General features: G+C 40.0%; 1 protein-coding gene across 2 annotated transcripts in view; it reads left to right on the top strand.

Moving 5' to 3' along the window:
- The first annotated feature begins 7,326 nt into the window (after window positions 1–7,326).
- The window catches only part of LOC109089726 (activin receptor type-1-like), a 57,581-nt gene continuing 44,390 nt past the window's right edge, over window positions 7,327–20,517 (top strand). The window contains exon 1 of one of the 2 annotated variants that reach the window (XM_042763103.1): window positions 7,327–7,509. In XM_042763103.1, the coding sequence (XP_042619037.1) occupies window positions 7,443–7,509 (67 nt within the window). In that variant the 5' untranslated portion in view covers window positions 7,327–7,442. The remainder of the gene's footprint in view (window positions 7,510–20,517) is intronic. The other variant, XM_042763104.1, reaches the window with a different exon arrangement.

A 20,517-nucleotide genomic window follows, 5' to 3' on the forward strand; every position in this document is an offset into this window, starting at 1 on the left:
CAAAATTTGAAGTTCTTTTTGGAAAACTGGGATGCCATGTCATCCGGACTAAAGAGGACAAGGACAACCCAAGTTGTTATCAGCGCTCAGTTCAGAAGCCTGCATCTCTGAGGGTATGGGGTTACATGAGTGCGTGTGGGACAGTGCGATGGGCATGGCAGCTTACACATCTGGAAAGGCACCATCAATGCCTGAAAGGTATATCCAAGTTCTAGAACAACATATGCTCCCCATCCAGACGTCGTATCTTTCATGGAAGACCTTGCATTTTCCAACATGACAATGCCAGACCACATACTGCATCAATTACAACATCATGGCTGCATAGAAGAAGGATCTGTGTTCTGAAATGGCCCGCCTGCAGTCCAGATCTTTCACCCATAGAAAACATTTGGCGCATCATAAAGAGGAAGATGCGACAAAGAAGACCTAAGACAGTTGAGCAGCTAGAAGCCTGTATTAGACAAGAATGGGACAACATTCCTATTCCTAAACTTGAGCAACTTGTCTCCTCAGTCCCCAGATGTTTGCAGACTGTTATAAAAAGAAGAGGGGATGCCACACAGTGGTAAACATGGCCTTGTCCCAACTTTTTTTGAGATGTGTTGATGCCATGAAATTTTAAAATCAACTTATTTTTCCCTTAAAATTATACATTTTCTCAGTTTAAACATTTGATATGTCATCTATGTTGTATTCTGAATAAAATATTGAAATTTGAAACTTCCACATCATTGCATTCTGTTTTTTATTCACAATTTGTACAGTGTCCCAACTTTTTTGGAATCAGGGTTTGTAAATATATGTTACAAAATAAGATGTCCGTTTAATTTCTGCAATATTGACCATCATCTGCCGTCTTACAGCATTGGCATTGGCTGTTGAAAATCTTTATTAACAGTAATAATTTCTGAACTGTTTATGAGGCCATTATAAGCAATTCATAGTTGGACTTCCTGAACAGTGTGAGCAGTGACTATGGCCATGATTACACTTGGCGTTAACATCCAAAACACGTTTAGTCATTTAAAAGCTTTATATAGTAACTTATAGGCTATGTACATATTTAAATTATTTAAATTAGGGCCCTATGAAATCCATTTTATTTTTTCCCAAATTCCATTTTTTCCATTTTAAATTTTCTGGATTCTGTTTTTTTTTTTTTTTTTTTTTTTTTTTTTTTTTTTTTTAGTTTTTCTGGACTACTTTTTAATGGTAAAATTACATTTTATTAATAAAAAAGCATGTCTAATTAATTAAAATCATGAAACTTATACATTTTCACATCAATTTATTAAAAGTTTAACAAAAATTACAGGTTAGTAGCCCTATGAAATGTTTTATTTTTTCTTCACCATATGTTTTATTCTTACCTAATTCTGTGTTTTAGCATGTCTTATTATTTAAATGCATAAAAACAAAATAATTTATTAAATGTTTTCTTAAAATAGCCTTATGAAATGTTTTTTTTCCCCCCTGAGAATTTCTGTTGTGTATTTACATTTTTCTGGTTATCAAATGAAGGCAAACAATATTAATTTAATTTATCTTTTATTTATTGAAAATTAAGCAAACTTAATTTTTTGGTAAACAAAGGGTATTTACTATTAAAATTAAAACATGGAAGAAATGTTGTGTGAGTATACCTTGAAAAATTATGTTTGTTTCTTTTTAGTAGTAGTACATTCTGCTGAACAAAAGTAATACATTTCTGGCAAATACTTGTCTTTAAATTAAACCGGACTTTTATTTTGATGGGTCGCCGTGAATACCTTTACAGTTCTGTGTATGTGGTATCACACTAGTTTTACTCAAATCAAGCTAGGGCTGTGCGATATTGAAGAAAAATTTGATGTGCAAAACCTTATTAAAAATGCGATATTCGATATGCGATACGATATTGCTTAAAGTGTTTTAAAAAAAATTTTAATGAAAATTTTATAACCAATTTGTTTCACATTCTTTCTTTTGAAAATCAGAAAATGTAATTTTAACATCAAGGTGAACATATAAACAAATCCATTTATGACACTAATTTTATATCATTGTAACGTTGCTTTCATACACTATAAGTACTTCTTTATTTACCACAGCAAAAACTATAGTCTGAGAAAGTTTAAAAATGATTAAAAGCAAGTGAACAATCAGTAAAAGAAAGAAAGAAAAATGAAAAAAGAACAAATACACAATTTACAAGCATAGGTAAAATAAATAGTAGAATTCAGATACAAAAATTCAATAATTAAGTGTAAAATAATACTGCATTGTGATCACTCTATGAATTACATTTAGATTCACCTTTGTTAAAGCTGTGTTTTGTTGTTTGATTAACATTAGTGACATATTCAGCAGCAGGTGTTTATAAAGGGCTGCTGTCCCTTTAAAACTAACTGCACGGATCCAGTATAATGATACACATCCGATTTCTTTCTCAGCTGTTTACATTCATTTAAAATATAACTGACTGCGTTTACGAGATTTATTATCGAGATGGGTACAATTGACATAATTCTGTGTGCATGTGTATGTTCAAACCGGTTCGAACATAAGGAGGAGATGCGAAAGACGAAACAACTCGGTGTGTGCGCACTTTGCACGTGTGCGGTAGAACTGAAAAGACGCTGTGCAAGATGTGGCTTGTGCGTGTGTGAGTAAGACTGCAAGACGAGACGGCAAAGAGTTGTTTTCTGTAACCTATTGCACTTTATTTTTAACTACAAGCAATTCTCTTCTCTATGTGTCAAAGTAAAACTTTGACCTTTTGCAACGTTTTGATTTAAGTAGCCTATTATTAAAATGATTCAGATATCGCACGCCATTGCGATATGCATATCACGGTATTTACAGTCGCGATATTCCAATAATTTCAATATATCGTGTAGCCCTAAATCAAAAGGTCAAATGCTCATGAAGTCACTCTCAGAGCAGTTCTGGGGATGTTGTTCATGTGTTTACGTCCTCAATTAGTGAGATGGCAGATGCTGAAATCGCCGCGAGTGTCATGCGTGCTTTCATATATGTGTAATAAACAAACCTCACTTCTGCGCCACTCATTAACAGAGACACGCAGAACATGCAGGATTCATATTTAAATAGACTTTTCCATCTTAATATTTTCAGATATTAATCCATTTCGCAATTTGATTTAAGTGTAATGACTTACTTTTGATGAATTCATTAAAAATTTGACAAATTCCCTGACATTCCGCGTTAAACTGTAAATTCCATTTTTATGACTGGATTCCCAAATTCCGTCCGTGTTTTACGCATCGCGGAAATCATAGGGCCCTATTTAAATGCAACGTTTAAATAGTCAAAAAGCACATTATTTTCCACATACTGTACATTATTGTTTCTCCTCTATGCCCTGCCTTTCTGAAATGCATAATTTTTTAAAAAGCTCATCCTTCTGAAAAGCAAGGTGTGCACTGATTGGCCAGCTATCCAGTGCATTGTGATTGGCCGAATGCCTCAAGCGTGTGATGGAAATGTTACGCCCCTTGCCATACTGTGATGCGTGTCCCGGTCAGAACACCAGCGTGACAAGACAAAACCAATAAAACCATTACAAATGAAGCATTTGTTGCATCCAGTGTGGACATAATTACAGATTATAATGACTTATACTGTGTTTTTACGCGTTGCGTTGCATAGCTCCGTGTAAACATAAAACCATGTCTGCATTTGTGATCGGAGAAACGACAAACAACAAGCACTTACTCTGCACCAGCGATTCTCAATTCCTGTCCTTGCGCCCCCCAGCTCTGCATATTTTGCATGTCTCTCTTTGTTAACACACCTTATTCAGATAATCAGCTTGTTAGAAGTGAGCTCTGTGCATGAACTGTTTTCCCATTGACATGGTCCCTACACAGTTCATTGCTCCCTTCTCCCTGAGCAGGGGAATCTGTTGAAGTTTACCTCACTTCAGAACATTCATACACGGATTTGCGCTGCGCAACGTCTTCACACACGGGCAAGTGTGACATCATATACCTCTGTAAATAAATACAATTTAAATTCATGTCTCGCACACTTCAATGCACTTTAAATGGAACATATACATTCGCTTTGAACTGGAATCATGGCGGAATATACTGTGATGTCCACTTACTTTCAAGTAGATCAAACGTCAGAAGCAATAAGAGAAACATACAAAATTTGCAGAGCAGGGGGGTGCGAGGACTGGAATTGAGAACCGATGCTCTACACTGCTCAGAACTCCCGTTTGAATCATCAGTGGCAAATCCTTTACATATGTAATCGTACTTACAGACTGTGAGTCAGAACAGCCGGCATTGTAGTCTTCTGGCCCAGAATCAGGAAACAGTCCTCCATAAAATGCATTGCCCACATCTGTAGGCCTATATTTGGGTTGGACTGTTATTGAACAGTGTTGTAAATACAACTTAACCACTGATTTCTAGTTGTGTTCTCTTTTGGAAGGGCAAACAAAGTATTTTCGCTTTCACATCTTCACAACATGGTGCCGGCGGCAACAGCGAGAATCAAAGTTACACGTGAACATTTGTGCGGTGTTATGCAAATCTTCCCACATCGTGACATAGATATGGGGGGGGCGTGTTTTAACGAGGCATTTTAGGAGGGTGTGGACAAGTCTTAACTTTTATAAAGAATATCTCTTTGGGTTTGAGACTTCAGACTTTGCAACTTTAGGGATCTTATCTATTCATGAACAGCTTGTAACACTCCAAAGAGAAAGGAAAATATGAAATTGCATCATATGACCCCTTTAATTGCTTATATAATATTAATAAGTTTATATAATAATTATTTGAATATATTACATGCATTATGAACAATTATTAATTCATATAATAGGAATATAATTAATAATTAGCTGCAAAAGACGGGCAATTTTGTCTCTAAAATTCTTTCACTGTAAACTCCTTTAAATTGGTACGAGAGATACAGGGCAGTAGCTTTATTGCATCAAATATATGTCACTTGCTCATAGCTCATTGGTCCAGTTTGGTCTTGTGATCTCTAACCCAGAATATAACCTGGGGAGTAGGATGGCCATATATCATATATATATATATATATATATATATATATATATATATATATATATATATATATATATATATATATATATATATATATATATATATATATATAATGTATGTTTTAATCATGGTCCACATTTCCACAGGGTCCAAGTGCATTCAGACTAAATTTCTAGTGTGCAATAACACAGTAGACTCAAAATACTGAGAGCCCCTTTACTTTTTGCACATTTTATTGTTACACGAGACAGTCGTGAATAACAACTTTTACCATCTAGAAGAGCGAATTCACAACATGAGTTACACATACTGACTAGCAAGTCATTTTGTGAAATAGGTGTGATATTACATTTGTGTCTTCATCTGTTCTTTTTATCTGATCTCTGTATTTATCTTGTATAGGATGCATTTAGTTGAGTTAACCTGCTACCAAAGCGATTCAGTATACCGGTTCATTCTCTCTTCAGCTACAGCTCACACAGCTCAAATGGTAATGCCTAATACTCAAAATGATTGGATCATTTGAAACAGTCATATTCCTTTGAGATTTCTTTTTTCAAAACCTTGCATTATCAATAATATAGCTGAGTTTTTTCTCATCATATTTTCGTCTACAGTATGTTTTTATTGGAAAAAATTAAATTGTCATCATGATAAAAAACAAATAATCCAAATATCCCCCAAACTACGGTGGCCGAGAGAGCTCAACGAGCTGCAACTTCAGAAAACACATGCAACGTTTCTATGTTTGGTTGTGTTGTGAGCATTTGCAGTGCGTGTGTTTTCAAATTGATGAAGTTGTTTTCTTAATTTGCAAGTGTTTTTTCTATTTGCAGCACATTGAGCTTTCTTGGCCACCATACCAAACACTATAATTTTTACTCATTTGACATTGATTGCTCAAATGGACAAATGCCCATCCCTACTGGCAAACATCATTATTTCTATTTCTAATGAGACAAATTGCTTTCTTGTCCATGCTCAAACGACAGCAAGAAATGCACGTGCAGCTATCCCATGTGATTACCATTGAATATATGTAGCAGATATTTCAGCTATGCACTGATATGGCGTTGTTTGTAATATACATATCATAAGCAAAATTATAACTTGTATACCAGATAAAAAACCAAGATGGTATAGTGTATACATGCAGCAGCTACTCCAGAGCCCAGCAGTAATGCAGCTATGAGTCTATACTGGTTTTACTTTTAAAATTGTTTTGTCGTTGTTTTCTGTGTTAGTGAGATACAGTCACCATCACTTGGGGTAATTATTAACTGCATAACAATATCATATCACTAGCTTAATTAGAACATAAAAAAAATAAAAATTGAATTAGCATACTCTGAAAGTGTAATTACTATTCACCACATAACATACATCATGAATAGTGAATTCTGATTCCTAAGCTAATGTGTCTTATTAGGTGGTTCTTTTTAGTGGACAAAACACTTATGAATCACTTCAAAAAGGTTTTAATCTGACTCACTTGCAAATTAATTTCTTCATGTCCGACTCCTCAAATACAAAGGAATTTCAAATGGAACTGGTAAGAAACTGGAATTGTTCATTTCGTTCTCATCCCTAACGATGAACTATTGATTTTGGTATATTCAATATATGTCCTTTCCTTTTTGTGTCTCACTTGTGGTTTTGATAACTGTGAGATTTCAGAAGTGCATGCTTATTTATGTTGATTTATGTGAGCTATTCAGTGCAGTTATCATAATTGGCAGGATGTTTATAGTAGAATCGCATAACAATAACAGACCCAACCCTTCATCTCCCTGAGTTTACCCTACTGCCCCAACTCTCACCCTTCTTACCCCATGAGTGCCCCTTTTTGACCCCATTTTGTTCTCTTATTTTTGCAGCAGCATGCAGTCTCTGTGTAAATAAATATGCAGCTGGGTTATTTACTATCAGAGCAGTTGTTGACCGGACATGAGGGAGCTATTAGCAATGTGCTGCAGATTTTGAAAGGCATTTCATCTGGCTGTGAGAGTGTTGTCATCATTGTCTGTTTGGCTTGAGAATGCTTCTCTCTTGGGTATGCATGTATCTCCCTTCTCATCCCTCCCTCTCTTTTATAACCAGTAAGTAGGCTTTAGTCCAGTGGATGTGATCTAAAAATTATCTTCTCTTATTGGCTCATGTACCTCATAAAAAAAAATAATAATAAAAAAAAATATATATATATATATTATAATCTTGTCAGCTAATGAATAATGATCATTCAGTGAGCATTCAGTTGTCGGTCATGAACAAATTCAAAATGAGCATCCCTACGTGAAACACTTTATTTAAAAATACAAAAAAAATTTGTGATGCTTCGTAGCACTGTAATGATGTTTTGCTGATTGTTTTCTTCTAGGTCAGTGATGATGTCTGTTTTTGTTCAGGTCTGTAATGTTAAGAATTGAGATGATTCTGCTGTTGGTGGTCATGTTGGCTTCACCTGCTGCCTGTATGGAAGGTAAGACTGACACACAGTATATTGGTGGTTTCACAGTATATTTTCTGTGTATGACTGGACCTTTAACCCTCTGGGGTTCTTCGGTCACTTCTGACCGAAAAGTTTTACAATAAAAGTTTTTTTAAATCGTAGCTTCATCAGAATGGTATGAAACTTTGTGACTTTTATGGTACTTGGTATATGAGCACACAAAACAATTGGGGACAGGATTTGACAAGGCTAAGTGGTCGTAAAAAAAAATTGTCACATTTAGGGTATTTGCGATCAAAAGTGACCACCATAGGAAATGAATGGGAAATTGGCAAAAATACGAAAATACAGAGATTTTTTTGTGCGTACAATCTACAAATCAGCCACGATGCCTAAAAAAAGTACACAACAATGAAGGGGTGAATCTCTAAAACATCAAGAGTACAAAACAGACAAGAACACACACACACACTTATACACACATAAACATACACACAAACAAATGAACGTGTGTCACTGTAAAAGCTAATTTTGGAAAATGTGTGAAATAAAATCAATTATTTTACCACAAAGTAAGAAAAAAAACACACGGCAATGAAAGCATGAAAGCATAAGACTGTAAGCCATCAAGTCAAGTCATCTTTATTTATATAGCGCTTTAAACAAAAAAGATTGCGTCAAAGCAACTGAACAACATTAATTAGGAAAACAGTGTGTCAATAAAGCAAAATGACAGTTAATGGCAGTTCATCACTGAATTAAGTGATGTCATCATGCAGCTCAGTTCAGTTTAAATAGTATCTGTGCAATAATTTGCAGTCAAGTCAACGATATTGCTGTAAATGAAACAGCGATATCGAAATCAAGATTGCAAAACAGACACACACACACACACACACACACACACACACACACACACACACACACACACACACACACACACACACAGAAATATAAGACTGTAACAAGGAAAATTGAGAATATGTGCAATAAAATCAATGAATCAAAAAAATGGGGAGACGTAGGATCCAAAATGCAAGTCTCACACTGTGTTTCTCTCTTGAACACACAGGCATGTGCGCACACACACACACACACACACACACACACATAGAGTAATGTGACACTAACAGAGAAAATTGAGAATATGTGAAATGAAATCAATGGATCAAATAAAGGGTAGACATTGGGTCCAAAATGCAAAAGCCACACACTGTCTCTCTCTTGAACACATGTAAACACATACACACACACACACACACACAAAGAAAGAGAGAGAGAGAGAGATGTGAGACTGGTAAGACTGTAACAGAGAACATTGAGAACTGTGTTTCTCTCTTGAACACTCACACACACACACACACACACCACACACACACATGCTTGCCGAGGGATGTGAAAACAAGCATCATTTGCACAAAGTGCAATCATCCAATTTGCAAGAGACACTCAGTTGTGATCTGTGACATGTGCAACAAACACAAATTACAGTTAGTATGTAAATATCAGCAAATGGTAACTGCAGGGTGGCACAGCGCAAAACCACTTTCGGTCAGTCATCATTTTCTGTAAAAGGGATACATTTTTGGAATGTCCTACCAACAGAAATAAAAACACTAACCAATCTGAAACCGTTTAATGAAAAAGGTGAAACACTGGCTGAAATTAAACCAAATCTTTGATCACTGATTATTTCACTGGGCAGACACACTTATAAATGGACATATACATACGGATAGAGAGATAGATACACGCACACACATGCACACATACACACACATACAGATAAATTGATATATTTGTTATGTTTTTGTTGTTTTTGGTGTTTGTTTCTGTTCTTTTGATAATGGTGATGTATGTAGCCTAACCAGGGACAGGGGTTGCAAATTAGCTTCAGCTAGAAACCCTATATGCAACACATCGGTTCAAGTTATTGTAACCTGTTACAATGTGTCTCTTTTGCATTGTCCCTGACAAATAAACAAATAAATAAATAAATAAATATGCAGATAATATGTAAATATAGTTAGGATGATATTTAAAACACTTATAAATTTTTTTTAATTGTTTCATTTACCATTTACTGAGGATATGTGCAAAAACAATTAGGGAATTCACAAGCCTTTCTATAGAGAGCTGTACATCAATCTAGTGGTTAACTATGGTATTGCATGACATTATTGCTCACTACTCCCACCAGGAGGCACCAATCTGACTTAAAAAATGGATTTTAAAGGCCTAGTCTCTATTTTAACCTGAAATACAGCATTAATTGAAAAATAATGAAAATTATTTATATATAAATAAGTATAAGTATTATTTTCAATGGGGAAAAATAGATCATAATTATTGCATAAATATTAATTATAACCATAAAATTCTCTCAAAATTCAAAAGAAAAAAGAAAAAATATTATTGAATAAAAATATATTACATTGATTTTACTGGGGGGGAAATATTTGATTTCAGGGGTCCGGTCACTTTTGACCGCGAAGGTCCTGAGTGTGACTCCTAAATGAAGAACCCCAGAGGGTTAAATAAACTGCTGGTCAAAAGTTTGGAATAATTAAGATTTTATTATTTTTGTAAGCAGTCTCTTATGCTCACAAAGGCTGCATTTATTTGATCAAAAATACAGTAAACTGTAGTAAAGGGATACTCCATCTTAAAATGAAAATTTATCATTAATCACTTACCCCCATGTCGTTCCAAACCCGTAAAAGCTCTGTTTGTCCCCGGAACACACTTTAAGATATTTTGAATGAAAACCTGGAGGCATGATGTTGTGAAGCATCAGCAGAGGCGGGATCCATTTGCAGCTTTATTTGGATAGTCAGACAAGACAGGGTCAATCACCAGTAGATACAATGGAGAAGGCAAGGCTGAGACAGAACCAGGTACAGGCACAAGATCAGGGTAGATAGCAAACAATCACAGGAACAGGTCAATCCGAGTCAGGGCAGGCAGAGAACAATCGATAAACGTTAAACAGTCCAGGTCAAAACAAGAAGGCAGAATAAATGTATACAAACGCTCAGTAGTGACAGCCGGTGCAAATCAAGACTTCGCGGTGAGTAGGAGTGAGTGAGCTGCTTATATGTGTGTGTGTATATATTAGCTGCAGGTGTGTGTGTAATTAGTCCCTGGGATGAGGCAGGATGGGAATTGGAGTTCAATGGTTACAGTCAATATTCAGGTGAGAGTTCCCTCTGGTGGTGGGAAGGAGGCAGCACGGGAGCCTCCTTTGTAACAGAGCCCTCCCCCTGCGAGCGGCTCCTGACGCGAGGAAGCAAACGACGCCGGGGTCTACCACGAGGTCGAGGGGCCGGTTTTCCCGGATGTGTCCGATGAAACTCCTCGGTGAGTGTGGGGTCGAGGATATCTCCAGCTCTGACCCAAGAACGCTCCTCCGGTCCGTACCCCTCCCAATCGGCCAGATACTGGAGAGTGCCACCCCAGCGCCTGGAGTCAAGCAACTTGTGCACTCGATACGCCTCCTCGCCGTCCACCAGAATAGGCGGGGGATTCTGCAGTCTGGCTCCCTCCTCCAGCTCTCCTCCCGGACCACCAGCGGGTTTTAGAAGTGATACATGGAATGTTGGAGAGATACGGTAATTAGTGGGCAGCTCTAAACGGAACGAAACTGGAGTTATTTGTCTTAAGATTTTGAAGGGACCAACATACCTGGGACTGAGTTTCTTGCATGGCAGTCTGAGGTGTAGATCTTTAGTGGAGAGCCAGACCCACTGCCCTGGGATGTATGCGGGGCTGAGGCGTCGGTGTCGGTTAGCCTGCTGTTCCTGTCTTCTTACTGCATGAAGTAAGTGGGTATGAGCTCGGTCCCAGACCTCCTCACTGCGTTGCAACCAATCTGTGACTGAGGGGAGGTCGGTGGGCTGGCCAGCCCAGGGGAACAAGGATGGTTGGAAACCCAGCACGCATTTAAAGGGGGTCTCCCCCGTGGCTGGTTTCATGAGAGAATTCTGTGCATACTCCGCCCAAAATAAGTACCTGCTCCAGTCCGCCTGTCGTCGTTGGCAATAGGATCGCAGGAACCGAATAATTTCCTGATTCAGGCGTTCAGTCTGTCCGTTGGACTGAGGATGGTAGCCAGATGTGAGGCTGATGTTCACGTTCAGATGTTTGAAGAAGGCAGTCCATACTCTTGAGGTGAACTGAGGACCCCGGTCCGAGACAATGTCCTCAGGTAAACCGTAGAAACGAAATACATAATTGCACATTAGTTTCAGCTGTTTCAAGGAGGAGGTGGGAAGTTTCGGCAGGGGAATTAGACGGCAGGCTTTGGGAAAATCGATCGATAATAGTGAGTATAGTAGTATTACCTTGTGAGTTGGGAAGATCAGTGATGAAGTCGATGGCGATGTGAGACCATGGGCGTTGTGGTGTGTGGGCAGTGGTTGTAACAGTCCTGCTGGTAGCTGTCTGGGGGTTTTAGACGTGCTGCAGATGGTGCAGTTCTGGACGAATTTGGTGGTATCAATTAACAGAGTGGGCCACCAGAATTGGTTCTGGAGCAGATGCGCTGTGGCAGTGATTCCGGGGGTGTCCTGAACTGGGTGGAACATGTACCTGGGTTAATAGGCGTTCTCATAGGGATTCTGGAACATAGGTGAGATTTGCGGGACATTCAGGAGGTGGCAGGTTCTGAAGATTCAGGTTGTTTATTTCAGTCATGATGTCCCACTGCACAGGGGCAATGAGAAGTTTCGCGGGAAGAATACTGTCATTGACGATTGAGCAGACCATTTCTTCAGTTTGACGAGAGAGGGCATCGGCCTTGGTATTTTTTGAACCAGGTCTATACGTTACAGTAAACTGAAAATCTTGTGAAGAATAATGCCCACCTTGCTTGTCTGGGGTTTAGTCGTTTGGCCGAGCGGAGATATTCGAGATTCTTGTGGTCGGTGAGAACTACAAATGGGTGTGATGCTCCCTCCAGCCAGTGGCGCCATTCCTCTAGTGCTAATTTCATGGCCAGAAGTTCACGATTGCCCACGTCGTAGTTCCGTTCTGCTGCCGTTAATTTGCGAGAAAAGAAGGCACAGGGATATAACTTCGCTGGTGATCCATGGCGTTGAGAGAGTATAGCGCCTACCCCGGTGTTAGAAGCGTCGACCTCGACAATGAATGGACTGGCCTGGATCCGGATGTCGGAGGATGGACGCTGAAGTGAACCGAGTCCTTAGTGCATCGAAGGCCTGTTGCGATTCCGAGGACCAGGTTAATTTGGGGGATTGATGTTTAGTCATGGCGGTCAGAGGAGCGGCGATAGAACTAAAGTCTCTAATGAATCGCCGGTAGAAGTTTGCGAATCCTAGGAAGCGCTGTAACTCTTTGACCGTCCGATGAAGCGGCCATTCCAGGACTGCCTTTACCTTTCTCTCATCCATTGCTACCCCCTCCTCGCTGATCACATACCCCAAGAAAGTGGTGCTTGTTTGATGAAACTCGCATTTCTCAGCCTTTGCGTAGAGTTGGTACTGAATTAGGCGTTGTAACACCGCTCTGACCTGACGAATGTGTTCCTCGAGGGAATTTGAGTACACCAGAATGTCATCGATGTACACGATTACTCCTCTGTTGAGCATGTCCCGAAACATATCATTCATGAAGGATTGAAAGATCGATGGACTGTTAGCTAGGCCGAAGGGCATAACCAAATATTCATAGTGCCCACTAGTGGTTGAGAATGCAGTTTTCCATTCGTCCCCCTCTCGGATGCGAATCAGATTGTAAGCATTGCGCAGATCCAATTTAGTGTAGTACTTAGCCTGGCGGAGCTGTTCTAGGGCTGCTGGGACCAACGGCAGGGGATAACGGAACTTAACAGTGATGTCATTAAGGCCGCGGTAATCAATGCACGGCCTCAGTCCTCCGTCTTCTTTACAAAGAAAAACCCGGCCGAGGCAGGAGACGTCGAGGGTCTAATGAATCCTTTGGCCAGTTCTTCTTCGATGTAAGTTTTCATAGCTTCTGATTCTGGTTGCGATAACGGGAAGATCCTCCCCTTAGGAGGAGTGGCGCCAGGCATCAGATCGATGGCGCAATCCACTGATCGGTGGGCTGGGAGCTGTGATGCTTTCATCGTACTGAAGGCTTCTGCTAGGTCTGCATACTCGGTGGGCAGACTTACTTTCTCCGTGTTCTGAACAGGTAGAGAAGAGTCAGGAAGGGGCGTCCGTGTGATCCTCGCCAGGCAGTGATTCTGACAGGTAGGGTCCCATTGAGTGATTTGCCCCTCCCTCCAGGAGATGTGTGGATTGTGTCTGCGCAGCCAGGGTAGTCCCAGAATGACAGTGTGATTGGGTGAAGGGATGACGTTAGAAAAGTGATGTGCTCCGAATGAAGGGTTCCTATTTGGAGTTTGACCTCCTCTGTGACAGATAAAAACTCTCCCCTCTCCGATGGGTCGGCCATCTAGCGCCTCCACTGCCAAAGGAAGATCACAAGGGGTCAGTTTGATTTTATGTTGCAGGGCAAATCCATGTGACACAAAGTTACCAGCTGCCCCAGAATCTAATAGTGCAGTAGTGGGAATAGCATCATCATGAACGGTTATGATAACCGACAACCTTATGCTCGAGGAAGAGGTAGTGACGTGGGTACTGACACTCACCGTTCGGGGCTTAGATGATGGACGAATCGAGCAAGAGGAGAAACCGCAGTAAAGGCATAGTTGGTTCTGCATACGGCGTTCCCTTTCCTCGGGAGTGAGATGAGTAAATCCGAGTTGCATCGGCTCTGCTGCCGCGCTGGTGTCCGGCGGGAATCGGGACAGGGCTCGGGAAGGACGTCGTGAGCGGATTTAAATTATCAATTTGGATGGTGAGATCAATGAATTCACTCAGGCTTCTCCCCTCATCTCGACAAGCCAGCTCTGACTGGAGTTCTGAGTTCAATCCCCTTCGGAACAAAAGTTTCAGTGTGTCCTCTACCCAACCTGTCTGGGCGGCGAGAGTTCAGAACAAGAGAGCAAATTCAGCCGCCGTACTCCTTCCTTGTGCCAGTGTTAACAATTGATCCCCTGCACTTTTTCCCTCCCTCACCAAAACCGAAGACCCCCAAAAAATCTCTAACCAAGTAAGTAAAGAACACACAAAGGCAATCCGTCCGTTCCCCAAACTGCGGTGGCCCAATCCAGCGCTCTCCCAGTAAGTAGTGAACACACAAAGGCAATGCGGCTAGAGTCTGTGGGGTATAGTGAGGGTTGCTGATTAACGAACAGCGAGCACTGAAGCAAGAACCCTTTGCATCTGGCAGGATTTCCGTCAAATTTCTCCGGGAATGCCAATCGTAGGCTTACTGGTGAAGTTAGGGGGGATGTGGTGAGATTGGAAGCCGGGGCTTGGGAGGCAGCGGTTGCGCTGGTGTTAGTTGCAACCCCTGCAGTGCCTTCACTAACTCATCGGTGAGGGTGGTAAGCCGATTTAGTTGGTGATGATGCAGGGCGAGCTGGGTCCCCTGTGCAGATAGCTCAGTGGAGAACTGCATTAATGCTGCTGGATCGCTTTGTGGCGAAGTCTTCTGTTGTGAAGCATCAGCAGAGGCGGGATCCATTTGCAGCTTTATTTGGATAGTCAGACAAGACAGGGTCAATCACCAGTAGATACAATGGAGAAGGCAAGGCTGAGACAGAACCAGGTACAGGCACAAGATCAGGGTAGATAGCAAACAATCACAGGAACAGGTCAATCCGAGTCAGGGCAGGCAGAGAACAATCAATAAACGTTAAACAGTCCAGGTCAAAACAAGAAGGCAGAATAAATGTATACAAACACTCAGTAGTGACAGCCGGGGCAAATCAAGACTTCTCTCTTATCAACAGTGAGTGAGCTGCTTATGTGTGTGTGTATATTAGCTGCAGGTGTGTGTGTAATTAGTCCCTGGGATGAGGCAGGATGGGAATTGGAGTTCAATGGGTACAGTCAATATTCAGGTGAGAGTTCCCTCTGGTGGTGGGAAGGAGGCAGCACGGGAGCCTCCTTTGTAACACATGAGACTGTCCCATAGACTGCCAAATAAATAACAGTGTCAAGGTCTATAAAAGGTATGAAAGTCGTTGTCAGAATACTCCATCTGCCATCAGACGTGCAATCTGGGTTATATGAAGCAACAGAAACACTTTTTTTAAACAAAGGAAACAAAAATAATTATCACCGTATACTATGTATGCTCTTCTGTATCATCCGCGCCACAAGTATGCACTGTTTCTATGTGTATTTGATTTGAAATAAAACAGAGCATCCATGTGGCGTGGATGAAGAGTATAGAAGAGCATACACAGAAGAGCATACACTCTTTAGCATACAAAAAGAGCATACAAAATTTTAATTTTGGGATGGAGTATCCCTTTAATGTGAAATATTAAGTATAAAAAATAACTATTTTCTATGTGAATATATTTTAAAATGTAATTTATTCCAGTGATGACAAATCTCATACCAGTCTTCAGTATCACACAATCCTTTAAAGAATCATTGTAATTTTCTGATTTGATGCTCAGTTGCTATAGTTTTAATTATTATCAATTCGTTTGCTGCTTAATATTTTTGTGGAAACTGTGATTTATCACAAACCTTTGGGGAATAGTAGTGTATCATGATGTTTCCTCAAACATATTAAGCAGCAAAAACGGTTTTCAATATTGATATTAATAAGAAATGTTTCCTAAAATCTAAATCAACACTTTAGATGAATGACGTATCTGCAGTGTATCACCTGCCTGTGCATCACCGTCATAAATCCCTGACAAGGAATAATAGCTGTGATTAAATATGCATGCATTTTGTTATTCTATTCTAAATATGAATAACTACAGATTTATTTTTTCATCTTGATGTTGCACAAAAATAAGAAATTAGTGTCACTGTAACTGTTATTATCATAAATGATCAAATATCAGTGCTAGAGTTATAAATCTTTCTAATGATACAGTTTGTCAACATTAAAATGCATGTACGTTCGAATAGAACAAACGTCTGAAGCAGTAAGAGAAACATACAAAATGTGCAGAGCAGGGGGGCGCGAGGACTGGAATTATGAACCGCTGCTATACTGCTCAAAACTCGCGTTTGAATCAACAGTGGCAAATCCTTTACATATGTAAACATACTTACAAACTGCAGGGCATGCAAAATCGCTAGCCCGACATCCCGGGACTATTGTGTTTTCCACTTGGGCTACCTAAATGTATCAGCGCCCTGCCCGACAGGCTAACTTGAAAAGTGATATAAAATTGTGTTGTTCACACGCTTGTAGGGGGGAAACGGAGCGTAGTTGATCATTTGCACTTGTTTCTAAGTCTTGCCGATTTAAACATTCAAGCGTTTTAAACCATTTGCACGCATTCGGAGCTTGCGCACTCTCATTCAAAGTGCTCACACAGAGCCGCATTTCAGACAATGCGCATACACAGAATTGATTCCTCTTCCGCGTATCCTTGCTTCTGAATGAACACATATACACAAAATTATCTCAAAATAATTGTCTCTGCAAGTATTCTTGTAAACACAGTCGGTTATGTGAACGTATACAGTGGAGAAAGAAATCTCCTGTGCATTATTACACTGAACAAAATTAGTGGACCAACATTCCACAGGCCACAATCAACAACCTGATCAACTCTATGCAAAGGAGATGTGTTGCACTGCGTGAAGCAAATGGTGGTCACACCAGATACTGATTGGTTTTTGGTCCCCCCCGCCCCCGGACCCCCCAATACAGTGAAACTGTACATTTTAGAGTGGCCTTTTATTGCAGCCAGCCTAAGGCACACCTGTGCAATAATAATGCTGTCTAATCAAGTCAAGTCAAGTCATCTTTATTTATATAGCGCTTTAAACAAAAAAGATTGCGTCAAAGCAACTGAACAACATTAATTAGGAAAACAGTGTGTCAATAATACAAAATGACAGTTAAAGGCAGTTCATCATTGAATTCAGTGATGTCATCATGCTGCTCAGTTCAGTTTAAATGGTATCTGTGCAATAAATTGCAATCAAGTCAACGATATCGCTGTAAATGGAGTGTCCCCGACTAAGCAAGCCAGTGGCGACAGCGGCAAGGAACCAAAACTCCATCGGTGACAGAATGGAGAAAAAAACCTTGGGAGAAACCAGGCTCAGTTGGGGGGCCAGTTCTCCTCTGACCAGACGAAACCAGCAGGTTCAATTCCAGGCTGCAGCAAAGTCAGGTTGTGCAGAAGAATCATCTGTTTCCCTGTGGTCTTGTCCCGGTGGTCGTCTGAGACAAGGTCTTTACAGGGGATCTGTCTCTGGGGCTCTAGTCCTGGTCTCCGCTGTCTTTCAGGGCTGTAGAGGTCCTTTCTAGGTGCTAATCCACCACTATGCATTCCGTTAGTTTTTCAAATTGGTATGTTTCGCCAGGCCGTGATGAAATATAGAGCTGAGTATCATCAGCATAACAGTGAAAGCTAACACCGTGTTTCCTGATGATATCTCCCAAGGGTAACATGTAAAGCGTGAAGAGTAACGGCCCCAGTACTGAGCCTTGCGGTACTCCATACTGCACTTGTGAACAATATGATACCTCTTCATTCACTGCTACGAACTGATGGCGGTCATATAAGTACGATTTAAACCATGCTAATGCACTTCTATTAATGCCAACAAAGTGTTCTAGTCTATGCAAAAGAATAGTGTGGTCAATAGTGTCGAACGCAGCACTAAGATCTAATAGCACTAATAGAGAGATACAACCACGATCAGATGATAAGAGCAGGTCATTTGTAACTCTAAGGAGAGCAGTCTCAGTACTATGATACGGTCCAAATCCTGACTGGAAATCCTCACAGATGCCATTTTTCTCTAAGAAGGAATATAATTGTGAGGATACTACCTTTTCTAGTATCTTTGAAAGAAAAGGGAGATTCGAGATCGGTCTATAATTAACTAGTTCTTTGGGGTCAAGTTGTGGTTTTTTGATGAGAGGCTTAATAACAGCCAGTTTGAAGAATTTTGGGACATACCCTAATAACAATGAGGAATTAATAATAGTCAGAAGAGGATCTATGACTTCTGGAAGCACCTCTTTTAGGAGCTTATATGGGATAGGGTCTAACATACACGTTGTTGGTTTAGATGATTTAACAAGTTTATACAATTCTTCCTCTCCTATAGTAGAGAATGAGTGGAACTGTTCCTCAGGGGATCTATAGTGCACTGTCTGATGTGATACTGTAGCTGATGGCTGCATGGTTACAATTTTATCTCTAATAGTATCGACTTTAGAAGTAAAGTAGTTCATAAAGTCATTACTGCTGTGATGTTGAGAAATGTCAACACTTGTTGATGCTTTATTTTTCGTTAATTTAGCCACTGTATTGAATAAATACTTGGGGTTATGTTTGTTTTCTTCTAAAAGAGACGAAAAGCAATCAGATTTAGCAGTTTTTAATGTTTTTCTGTAAGATAGGTTACTTTCCCTCCAAGCAATACGAAATACTTCTAGTTTTGTTTTCCTCCAGCTGCGCTCCATTTTCCGGGCTGCTCTCTTTAGGGTGCGAGTGTGCTCATTATACCACGGTGTCAGACTGTTTTCCTTAACCTTCCTTAAGCGTAAAGGAGCAACTGTATTTAAAATGCTAGAAAAGAGAGAGTCCATAGTTTCTGTTCCATCATCAAGTTGTTCTGAGGTTTTGGATATGCTAAGGAATTGGGATACATCAGGAAGATTACTTACAAAGCAGTCTTTTGTGGTAGAAGTGATGGTTCTACCATACTTGTAACAAGAAGTGGAATTTACAGTTTTAGCTATATGAAGTTTGCAAAAAACTAAATAATGATCTGAGATATCATCGCTTGGCTGCATACTTTCAACACCATCAACATCAATTCCATGTGACAGTATTAAATCTAGAGTATGATTTCGACAATGGGTAGGTCCTGAGACGTGTTGTCTAACCCCAATAGAGTTCAGAATGTCTATAAATGCTGATCCCAATGCATCTTGATATGCCACACCTTTGAGGTGGATGGATTATCTCGGCAAAGGAGAAGTGCTCACTAGAGCCCCTTTCACACTGCACGTTGGACCCGGAAAATTGCCGGAACATTGCCGGGTCGCCTTCTGTGTGAACGTAAACATGTCCCGGAATTAATTCCGGGATTGATCCCGGGTCGGGGACCTAGTAACATTGCTGGGTTCAGTCCCAGAACGAGCGCTGTGTGAACAAAAGCCAGAACTAATGCCGTAAAGGGTGTGTCGTAGTGATGACGCACGTTATCGCGCGACTCTTTTACCGTGTGTTTTGAAGGCAGATCAACATTCGCGACAAAACAAATATGTGCAAAATGTAACGAAGCAGAGATCAGTTAGTTCCTCACTTTTTGTACTGAAGCTGAGATCGTTCGCCAGCTTAAGTGAACGTTAACGTGCCTAGCATTTTTTACTCGTACATTACACGTCACACCCTGATTATCACGTGTCTTCACGGGACCTTTACTTCCTGTTAATCAACACAAGCACAAAATCCGCAAAATCAATCGAACCCTGAAACAACCAAAATCAAACAACACTTTAACAATCGCAGTAACAAATTACCCGTGTGGCTCTGGACCCTTCTGCTGAACACTTGCTTAACACAGATATAGACAGATTTGTGAACAATATTTGAGAGAAATAGGCGTTTTGTGTACATAGAAAAAAAATAATAAAAATAAGTACATCTCAATAAAAAATACAACAAAAAAAAAACCCTTAGACTAGGAATTTTGTTCAGTATATATTGGATCCGTGCATTTGGTCTTACAGCCTTTAAGTACCTGGTGTTCCATCCAGTCTGGTGCCACCTGTTGTCAGAGAGTGATATTTGAGTATATAAATACATTTTTATTCTGTATTGTGAATTTTATTGCATCGTAAATTTGTTGAATCGTTACATCCTGATATGCTACTATTTTTTGCTGATATTGCTGATTTGTCCATAGTAAAGTTCAGCCGATTCATTTTGGGCTACCAAAACCTGAAGAATGCCTGCCTGAAGGTCTACCAGGGATT

This window comes from Cyprinus carpio, chromosome A9, assembly GCF_018340385.1.
Source record: "Cyprinus carpio isolate SPL01 chromosome A9, ASM1834038v1, whole genome shotgun sequence".
Lineage (NCBI taxonomy): Eukaryota > Metazoa > Chordata > Actinopteri > Cypriniformes > Cyprinidae > Cyprinus > Cyprinus carpio.